A 10,906-nucleotide genomic window follows, 5' to 3' on the forward strand; every position below is an offset into this window, starting at 1 on the left:
TTTTAATACTTTTTTTGCCTTATGCCTTATATAAATTATTTTTGACACTAAGTTTACTATTACCTTTTTTTGTGGCCCCCGCTATTGGAGACCTTTCCTTCCACCCCCTATTTGATCGGGAACAGGGTTTTGTATATCTTAATAATTTTTTCACTTAAATTTTTATTTTCGTTCTCGTCTTCCATAATACACAATATCTTTTTTTCCTCCTTCTATCATTCTACAATTCCATCTTCCTTTCTCAATCATTCCATTCCTTTCGTACATCCTCAAACACTTCAGTTATCCATTTCTATTACAGTATCACATTTTAATTGGTTTAATTATTTTCTCGTGTACATCAATTTAATCATAGATTTATTTTACAATTTTTTTTTTACCTTAACAAGGTTGTCTGACTGCCTTGTGGATGTAAATTCTACATTGCGCTTGTCAGTTTGTTATCTCCGCTCCAAAACCTAAAAAAGCCTTAGCGATAATCTCTTATGTGCGATAAGTTGCCCAATGCGACTTTAACTTGATAATACGTTGGACTAACAACACAGAGAACAAAAATAACCGATATAGCAAGTAAACATTTTTTACTTTCTTTTGTCTACGGATTTTCTCATTCCTGATTCAATCTCGTATAAAAATCTCGATGTATGCCTTCGTTGAGTAACTGTGACCTTGCCAATGAGTCCTAAAGTGTGACAAGAACATATTTGATTTAACAAAATAAAACAAAACTAAACCCAATTTAAATTTTTATTTTAATATATAAATTTTCAGTCGTGTGATTCCACACCGGTGTCGAAGAATTCATTGAAGGCAGTGATCGCCGCAGTCGGTAAGAGGCGATACATGTACTGAAACAGATTTAATTAAATAGATAAAGGTTACACACGACCCATGACTAGCCTGTGCTACACAAGACAATAAAATAAGCCTACTTATAATACATAGTAATAAACGTGATCATAATAAGCAAGCAGTGGTAGCTCTGCGGTAGAGAACTGAGACTTGAGATCGCAGATCGCGGGTTCAAATCCCGAGATACAGTCATATATAATTCAAACTTCTTCGGTTAGTTATACAAGATCGCTACTAGTCACAAACAAGTTTGTAGAGGAAAAGCAGCAGCGTGTTCCATAACTATACTATGATACCACACTGGGATTACCAACCGCCTTATATCTTTAGGGGAGGCGTATCCATTCGGAACCTATATGCTAAGACGACGATAATTAGCAAGCGTGAGAAATTATAATATTACTAGAGCATTTAGTGAAACTACTATAGTGTTTGAATGAGATTCCTTCATGTTACCGCGATACTGGCCACTAAGGTAATTTATATTTTATGAAGTATATTTATTATGGAATTCAAATTCGAATTCCGACTTGAATTCGAATGCTGACAGCTAGATTCGTTATTTTTGTTGGGAACATCGTCATTTTTAATATTTTCTGTAACATGTACCAGATATATCACAGCTGTTTTATGTTTTCCTTGTCAATAAAGACGGATATAGTATATATGCATGAGTTTCTTCTACCATCCGCAAAACGTGTATTCCGTATTTAGACCTAGGAACTAAGTAAGAAAAGGACTAATATATAGCTACTTAAGCTATGTAGCAGTAGTCGTGCAATAAAGTGCACCGCCCGCCAGCCCGCTGATAAATGCGCATGCGACAAACAATGCGTATTACATCACTACCAACGTTAAATCACTCGACACGTGTTTCACACCTCCACGGGGCATCCTCAGGAGTAATGTTACACCGATTAGTGCCAAACACACGAGTGACTCGGTTAGATACCTAGGAACTAGACCTATCTTAGAATTGTCATCAGATATTCTATTATGAGAACATAAATATCTCACCTGATGCATAAATTACTAGTCCGTACAGATTTACAAAGAAAAGTTCAGATAAGACACATATGCTTTCTTGTTCAGAAAATTTAATCAGTGCACTATAACTAAAATTGTCATCATTGACTGCAAGGTACTTACTAAAAACTTTTATTTTTCTATTCTTCTCTTAAATTGGAGTAAATGAAAAAGAGATTTTTCTAGAAATATTTAACAAGTATACAACTTACCCGATAAAAGTAATAATATTCACTAGGTATGGTGATTTCTTGATAGTTTCTCAGAACAGCATCGACTATGATATCCGCAGCTTCTCCAGGGTCGACGACCTTCATGAGCTTTTCAAAACGGATACGGGGTTTGTGACAGAGACCAGTGTCCACTATGTAAGGGCAGACCGTTGTAAAGTGAATCTGAAAACAATGAAACAGATGTTTATTCTTTTTGGCCTCGCTTGCACTTGCGAAAAGTTGAAACATTTAAATATATATATTTATACATAGCATCATTGGTTAAAATTACAATTTCCCTGTTCCTCCGTATATTATTGCCAGTTTCGGAAAGTTTATTCTATAAAGAAGCGAAGGGTAGAATATCAAAATACAAGGTGAACAGATGACCCTGAGAAGATGTTGGATGCACAAAGCTTCCAACAGGTTCTGTTGTTGGAAGGAAAGTATGGAAGGAAAATAAAGTGAAGGAAATGTTAGGATAGAAATAAAGACACGTTGAATGATGAGCATGGAAATTAATTAAAATAATGTGAAAAATTACAATGTAAATAAATACCCTGTCCGACCATGATAGGGGTTGAATGAGAGGTCTCTAAAACGGGGCCATATGGGTCAAGCATAGAGTTTACTTTAGGCAATAGTGTTTTATTTAAGTAAGAATCCTTATGTGATGTATTCAAAAAATTTAGTGTATTCGCCCTTACAAAATTAGAGTTATTAGATCATAGTAAATTATAAAACCTTATTCATTATGACAAGTTGAAATAAGCTCCTTAAAACCTCACTGTACACTATTATTGTAAGACGAATATAGGCTACCAGCAATGGTTAACAACAACGCTGGATCGTCGACCCTATTTACTGTTTACAGCTCTGTCGATTTCCATGCGCGCGTATAATCATTATTTAAAATATTAGCTTTACAACTTTCTCCGAAGTGCAGCCTTCCGCACTGATTTAAATACCCTTGACATAAATCGCCATCTAGATGAATTGCTAGAAACATTGCCATATACTTTCCCGAAATGCTTACAAATGTAATATACTAACACCACTGGAATCCTTTGAATAGCGCTGCAGTTCGACTGCCAGTGCCTCCATAATGCCACGCACTGCGAACTTGGATCCACAGTAGGGTACCAGATTTGGAGTACCCATCAGTCCGGCGATAGATGACATCGCCACTATATGACCATGATTTCTTTCCACCATTGACGGCAGGAACGCTTGGATGAACTGAAGAAACAAAGAAATAACTGTAGTATTAAAAAAAAAATTAAAAGAACTCTGTAGTTTCAGTCGACGTCGACTGGTGGCGCTAGTTGTTCGTAAAAGTATAAAAGGGGCACCGTGCGGTAGAATCGGCATTAATGAAGAAGACTCGATAACGACACAACGTATACAATAATTTTCTGGGAAAGTTCTTATCAGTTTGTTGTGGGCCCTTTTCACATCAGAGTTGGTTTGGAACACTTGTACATTGATATGTTGAAGTATGCCATTATGGGGGAATTTAATCTGATTCTAGTTTTTATCAAAATGGTCTCTCATAAAATTCTACTCATGTCTTACATGAAGAGTCGCTCTAAATAATTCGATGTGCGGAATTTAATAAATACATTAATACGTAGAAAATAAATAAAAATAGCGATGAAAATAGTAAAACAAGTGCTTTTCATTGTACACAATATTTTTATATTTAATCAATGAATATAGTGATTGTATTTCTTTTGTCTTTCAGCACAGACGTAGCTTTTTAACAGTACGTTGTCAGTCCAATCAGATAATATTAATATTAATGTGGTTACACTACATTTTAAAAGAATTTACAGATGAACTTACCCAGATGTTGGCATTGACATTGATGTCCATCATAAGTCTGATCTCCTGCTCGGTCTGGCGCGAGATCGGCTTGCACGGCATGATGCCGGCGTTGTTCACGAGGATGTCCACTTCTCCCACCTCCTTGCGGACTTTCTCAGCTAACTTCATCACTGCGGCGCGGTCGGTGACGTCACAACTGTAAAGCATACGAGATTTAAACTGCGTGTATTTGTACTTACAATAAAAATTTCAAAACAATATTTCAGATTACATTATCATCTCAGACGACAGGGCAAGGCATTGGTCTTCCTCAAAGATCGCTACAATTGCAGGACTAGCACTGCGCGAATCTAGCAACTTCCTATGCTAACTTCATGTATAGGTTTTGAAATATATAGTATCCATAATGTTAATTCACTACTGTTAACCTCTAGTTACCACCCATACCTCTAGTGCAGAGTTCCCCAAACTTTTTGTATCGTAGACCTCTTGCCATGTTTTTCCGTGTTGGGTGGACCCCCTTCTTACCTGATATTGATTTCCTGTAAATTTCTAACTGTAGTGAAAAACACATGTTAATTTATACATTTATTAATTGAATTTAAATTAAAACTACTCTAAATAAAATTTTGTATCTACTATACCAACTAAACCAATCTATTACACCAACATCCTACAACTTACACAATTTTATACATATATATATTAATTTTTTTACTTCATAGGTACTTTTATAAGTAATGTAAATGTTTTGATATTATAAGATAGTATGATATAAGTAAATAGGTACTATCAGTGTATCTATCGTGGACCCCATTTTCATTTCATGGATTCCCAATTTTTTTTTCGCTGACGTAGACCTTTTGCAGGTTGTCATAGACCCCTAGGGGTCGATATAGCCCACTTTGGGAATCTCTGCTCTAGTGTATAGTGTAATTTAATAAGGCAATGTGTGTACATTTGTACAGTAACTGCGAAGCGTTCTTATAAATAAATATTATAAAAAATAGACGTGTTTTAAAAACAAAATAGTGTAAGCCCTTACACGTAGTTGTAAGCTTTTCCATTATCCGATGTAATCATCTTATAAGTTTCTTCGTTGGTCTTTTCATTGATGTCCACGCAGACGACTTTAGCGCCAAGCCGCGCGAACCGCAGCGCCATCTCGCGGCCCATTCCGTGACCTGTACCGGTGATCTGGAATTTGGAATTATTTTACTAAAACGAATACTATTTGATTACTTTGTTACATAATAGATGGCGCTTGATTTAATTTATCTTTTCTCTTTAATAGTGAAGGCACAAACAAACATGCTTTTCAATTTATTGCTTTCTATTTCGAAGGTAGAAATAAAATAAAATTAATTAGTCATCGCTTTAAAAGCAGAACTCGTCTGGTATTGTTTTTGTCATAGTTGTCGTTAGCCCGGAAGACTTTTGCATCTTCATTGGAACGGAGTTCGTGGAACTAAAAGGTTCGCGAACTAAGTCATCTGGGCAGAGACTCATTTCATCTAAGCTTCGCCACGTCACTGATTAAAATACGGTACTTTGGATAAAAAATATATCTTTTTTATTAAATTTTTTACTAAACCAGTTACGATGTATGAAAGACACACATCTAATCTATTTACCCCCAAATTATTTTTCAATTTTATATTGATGAATTATTTTTTCTATGAATTTAAAGTTTAACACCTTCTTCAACTATTATTGTGTTATATGTCAAGGTATACGTACCAGAATAACCTCATTGCTCACATCCTTGCGTTCAACCGGTATCAGCCATCTAAAGAAATTGCGGAGGATCTCGAAGTTGATCACAAGTATAGTCCATAGCGCCTCGCATGTCACACGCAGCGGTGAGTTGTCCCTGGCCCTGGAAACCACAGTTACTTTACTCTGTGATAAATTTCTTGGAATGTATTCACAGAATAATAATACTATATAGAACTATACAAAAAATTAAAAACACGCTGTGAAAATTTATTATATTGTCAAACAGCTTAACCATGCCATATTAATATAAAATCATAGGTTTTCTCTATAAAATCAAATCAGTAATGAGGAGATTCGTAGACGAGCGAAAGTAACGGACATTTCCCAGCGAATTAGCGCGTGCTCTTTTATTATTTTAAAAATACTCTTTCTTCGATCTTGTTTTCGGAACAAGGATATATACCCTTCTACTTTCACCTTCCCCCTCTCATACTTTGCAATTCCTCTATTGAATTGGCATGTCGAAGTTATGTTAGTTAAGGACGACGGAAGACGCTGTGAAGCCTATATCCGCCAGTGGATATCATACAGCTGAACTAATAACGTTGAAACTAAAAAGCCATCTCCACATTGACCACTTGACGTAAGCTCTTCAGAAAATAAAGAAGCATGTTTAGCTAATTTTAAAAATGAATAACTCGGCTGTTAGTCGAAGAGTGTAGCAATGTTGGTTCACAATGACGTATCGATATTTTTTATGGTTTTATATTTTTACTGTGGACGCATAAACACGTAATTCGAGTCAGAGACTAACAGATATAGCATAGGAACTCACAATGATAAGGATGTTTTCAAGACAAAAACAATTCACGTGGGATCCTTCCTAATCCAGTTTGTATGATTTACGGCTATTTCTTTCTTACAATTATTATTAATAAACATTATATACACGCATTTCAGACTTCTAGCCTATTTAAAGACGCTAGCCTACAATCGTTTCGTAAAACTAATCAGAGTAACTAATTCCAGATACAAAATGTCCAAATAGTCGACTGCGCCATATTAAAACTGGTTATTAAAATGATGAAATATTGTTCTATTACTCAATTAATTATAGAAGTAGTAGCTAATACATACTTAATCTGGCCATAAATACTGTTATAATTAAAAATTAACAAAATACTACTTTTGAATTTGGAACCTGTTTATTGTTTTTTTCTTATTTTCGCCCCAATATGAAGTGATATACTTTATGATGTTAAAATGGAGTGTGGTGATAAAGAAAACCGAATTGCTGTGATTGCATTACATAGGGCATAAGGTATGCTGTCAAATATATTTTTTAAAATTCTCCATATTCTTGGTATTAGTCTAATGTTTCTGTACCGGACTATTGATAAATATAATAAAACCTCCTCTGTTGGTAATAGGAAAATATCTGCCTGTCCACGTAGTGTTTGTATAAAAAAAGCTATCCAAGTAGTAAGGGGAAGAATTCGAAGAAATCCTGTCCGAAAGCAAAATATTTTAAATTGGGCGACGAAGATAGCACCTAGAACCACGTCACGCATTTTTTTCGAGCCCGCCCGCCCGAACTTGTGGAAAAACAAAAATTGGCTTTTGCATCACGATAACGCCCCTGCTCACACATCCCTGCTTGTACGCGACTTCTTGGCCAAAAACAACACACTAATGATACCGCAGCCACCGTATTCCCCAGATCAGGCCCCCTGTGACTTTTTCTTGTTCCCGAAACTGAAGAGGCCCATGAAAATAAGCTTTATATATTTTTAATGATTTTATATTAATGTATTTAACTAACACACTGTAATAATGACAGCTGACAAAGTTGTTTTCTAAAACACTATTGACTAATTCTTATACATATACGTAATAAGATATAACGTACATAATATGTCATACGATAACTGGGTTCGAAGCTATCGTTTAGTTATAAACAAAGTTAATATTAAACGTACCAACGATTTTGTAGTAATGTGATTAATAAAATTGTTTTTAAACGTAGCGAAACACGTAATCACGTTTTATCTGCGCTGTCAAAGTATTCTACATGTAATAGTTTTGTTTCTTTAATGTTGCATTGTCTCTTGTTGCATTTATGTAGTATAGTTTTTTAAATAGACTATGTTCTGGAATTGATATATTCAAAAAATTCAAAAAATTTACTTCTAGTCATTTACATGCACTTCTAAATCGTTGTTTATTTTATCATTATGATTAGCTACTGGCACGGAATGCTGATCTGCTAGGAAGAGCCGACCAGAAACTCAACAGTTGCTTTTATAAAAATGAAATTTAATAATTTTCTATGCGTATATTGCCATATGAACCATGTAAATGAGGCAACAAATCAAATTCTACAGATTCCAATCAGCTATAAACTCCTGAATGAGTTACACATTCGGCGGGGGATCTGGTGAAATTGTGGTATGTACTGGCCCGAGCCGAGGATTTATAGGGAGTCCTTGAGATTGACTAGCTTAAAAGAGGTGTAAGAATTAGGGTCCTCATCGCCTTGACCACTCGCTCCAGTGGAATCTGTAAATGACATTTGGCAGCAAAGAAAGTCAGGCATAAGAAACATTTTCTAGAGGTTACTAGATTTTTTTTCTTATAGACTCCATCCAAGGTAATAATTGTAGCATTTTACCTCCACGAATATATAATTTGAAAGTATTACAAGTAACAGATGCTGAATTTCTTAAAATACTACCAACATTGATAAGTAAAGACAATAACCGCCGACATTTTAATTCTTATTATCGTTATCGTACTCTTAATAAATTTATTATTGTTCGGTGTATACATTATAATATCAATTATATAAATAAGGTCAAATAACTAGTTTCTCACATTTTGTTCAATTAAAAATTCTTGAATGCTATAATAAGACGTATTTAATAATATACTTTATTTTTAGATTTAAAGTCTAAGAAAATTAATATCTAAGATATCTTGTTGAACTTTATTATATATGCGAACACGTATGACGTATTTATGTTTTTATATAAGAAATTGAGGCGGGTTTATTTTTTTTCATGTTTATATCATGTGTCTGTCAATATTTTTTGTATAACATTTATAATTTTGGCGCATTAATAATATATAATGTTTTATACATTCATTAATTGACTTTAATATAAAATTTTAAATATATCTCGCATAATATTTGTATCTTAGTAATCTTGTTACATCTCAGGAAGGAGACATTATGAACCTAAAATGATATATAAACTATTATTAATAAAATCTTTATCGCGTTTTATCTAAGATAACTGTAAACAGGCCGAATTTGGTAGACGGTGAGTTTAAAGTCCGAAAATCGACGTAATTATAATGGTTACTCATTATAATTATAAGATACGAAATTAATACGAAATAATTATTTTTCTATTGCTAACTTTCTTTAAGTGATATGAAATATATTTTTTTATCATCACAATCGTCATATCTGGACAAAGGTCTTCATATAAACTTCCAATAAGACCCTAGCAAAGTCGTCTTTATGGTTCTACATAACTTCACTTCGTCCAGTAACTTGAGGCAGCAACTGCCAATTCCGCTGTGCTCTGACCACTGCCATTTCAAGTTCCCAAACCTCTGGGTTGTATCGGGAAAATACGTTCGTCTACGGGTTTTCTAACTGCTGTTTCGATTCCTTTTTTTACCACAAATTTCCAGATATACGAAATTGAAATTGAACTGTACAGATCACTATAAACTTCATACTTTAGAAATATAACGCAGGATATCCTCGGGTTATTGGATGGACACTTGTTTGATATGACATGAAACACGTTACCTATGTTTAAAGGAGGGAGTACTTTAGTTAACTTTATATATAATGTATATATATACACTATATATAAAGTAAATTTATACATATACACACAGGAAAATATTATTAAAGATTCCTTTTAATACAAAATATTATTCGCGACACAAGGTTTGAATTCTTTGGTTCAATTGATACGTTAATATTACCTAACCCGTTGTTGATAGCACTGACATAAAAAAATTATCTAGTTTACTAAGTTATTTTCCGTTTAAGAATTTACAATTTCAAACAGAGACAAAAAAATTATAATTTTAGTATTTATACCATATATATATTTATATGCATGTGGTAAAAAGCGGTTATATTAATATTACAAACAGACATTTTATTTATTTCAATTCCTAAAACCAATTTTATTTAATTGCATAGATTTAATAAAAAAAATACTCATTTGTCATTTTTAATAATCACATATGGATTTTTTGAACTTCACATGAAACGATGACAGGCATTATTATTTAAGATAAGTGTATTAATATAAAACTTACATCTTAACAATCACACAACCACCGATCACAAAAATAGACTGTTAAAATTACTTGGAAACGCAAGTACTATTACAGCAATAACAAGATAATAAGAGATAAGACTAATTAATTAGGGCTGTCCATGTATATTTTTCAAATACAAAATGTTTATTATTTTGTCAGTGTTAGATTTAGGTTATGATCATGAACTAATTTTAAGTCATATCGCCTTCATTTACTATTCGGATCCCAAATGGCATTTGAAGATTCCGCAAATACGAAGTGGCAAGGTGCAGAAGGCGTCTTGCCTAAGACCTCTTTTAAGGTATCGGAGCTCTATGTCCCGACATTGTTCCATCATTAACGGAACTAATTATGTCCTTCCAACCTGTATGTATACAAATTAATACCCATTTCTATGTTTCGTAGATGATTTTCATAAAAAAAAAACTAGATAACTACACTGAAACCGGAAAAACTTTACAAAAATAGTTAAAACTTTCTTCATTTGACAGTTCGCTTTGAGGTTAGAATATATTATTCGTAACTCAGGCAAATAATTACTCATAAAATTATTAAGGAGGTCTGGCTTCTATTTATAACTAACGTAATCCTTTTCAAATTATTAAAATAATGAACTTAATATTTCGTAAAGTACAAATACACTACAAATCAATCAACAATTTTCTTTTTGTCATTTAGAGATAAGATAGTTATATCGTCATCTTGTTTTGCAATATAAATCATAATCATGTTTATGCATAAGTTTTTGGCAGTAAAAATAGCTTCATTCAGAAATCTACCTCAATCAATCATTAATAGTCTACTAATGACTATGACTACGCTATTTTAATTGCCTATTGACAATGAGTTGCAATTATACGCTACCAAATAATTGCTATTTTATTTTGACAGGTGTTTTAATAATAAATTAAAATTAAAAT

General features: G+C 33.4%; 1 protein-coding gene across 1 annotated transcript; it reads right to left on the reverse strand.

The window, feature by feature from the left end:
• Positions 1-731: 731 nt before the first annotated feature.
• On the reverse strand, positions 732-10,056 carry LOC137926952 (17-beta-hydroxysteroid dehydrogenase 13-like). The gene is made up of 7 exons (XM_068770700.1): positions 9,984-10,056; positions 5,658-5,796; positions 4,963-5,114; positions 3,936-4,113; positions 3,144-3,329; positions 2,091-2,273; positions 732-848 (listed from the first exon to the last, which is right to left on the reverse strand). Coding segments are annotated over exons 1-7 (921 nt in total). The 5' UTR covers positions 9,986-10,056; the 3' UTR covers positions 732-767.
• Positions 10,057-10,906: the final 850 nt, after the last annotated feature.

Source organism: Battus philenor, unplaced genomic scaffold, assembly GCF_028537555.1.
Source record: "Battus philenor isolate CCGP_79_NKW_IND1 unplaced genomic scaffold, ilBatPhil1.0.hap1 SCAF_3, whole genome shotgun sequence".
Classification (NCBI taxonomy): Eukaryota; Metazoa; Arthropoda; class Insecta; order Lepidoptera; family Papilionidae; genus Battus; species Battus philenor.

Bases quoted from the DNA above. Each gene is read 5' to 3' on its own strand.
- LOC137926952 (XM_068770700.1), bottom strand. The intron at 4,114-4,962 runs GTAAGGGCTTAC...TATGCTTTACAG, and splicing joins GGAAAAGCTTACAACTACGT to TTGTGACGTCACCGACCGCG. The intron at 849-2,090 runs GTAAGTTGTATA...AATCTGTTTCAG, and splicing joins AATATTATTACTTTTATCGG to TACATGTATCGCCTCTTACC.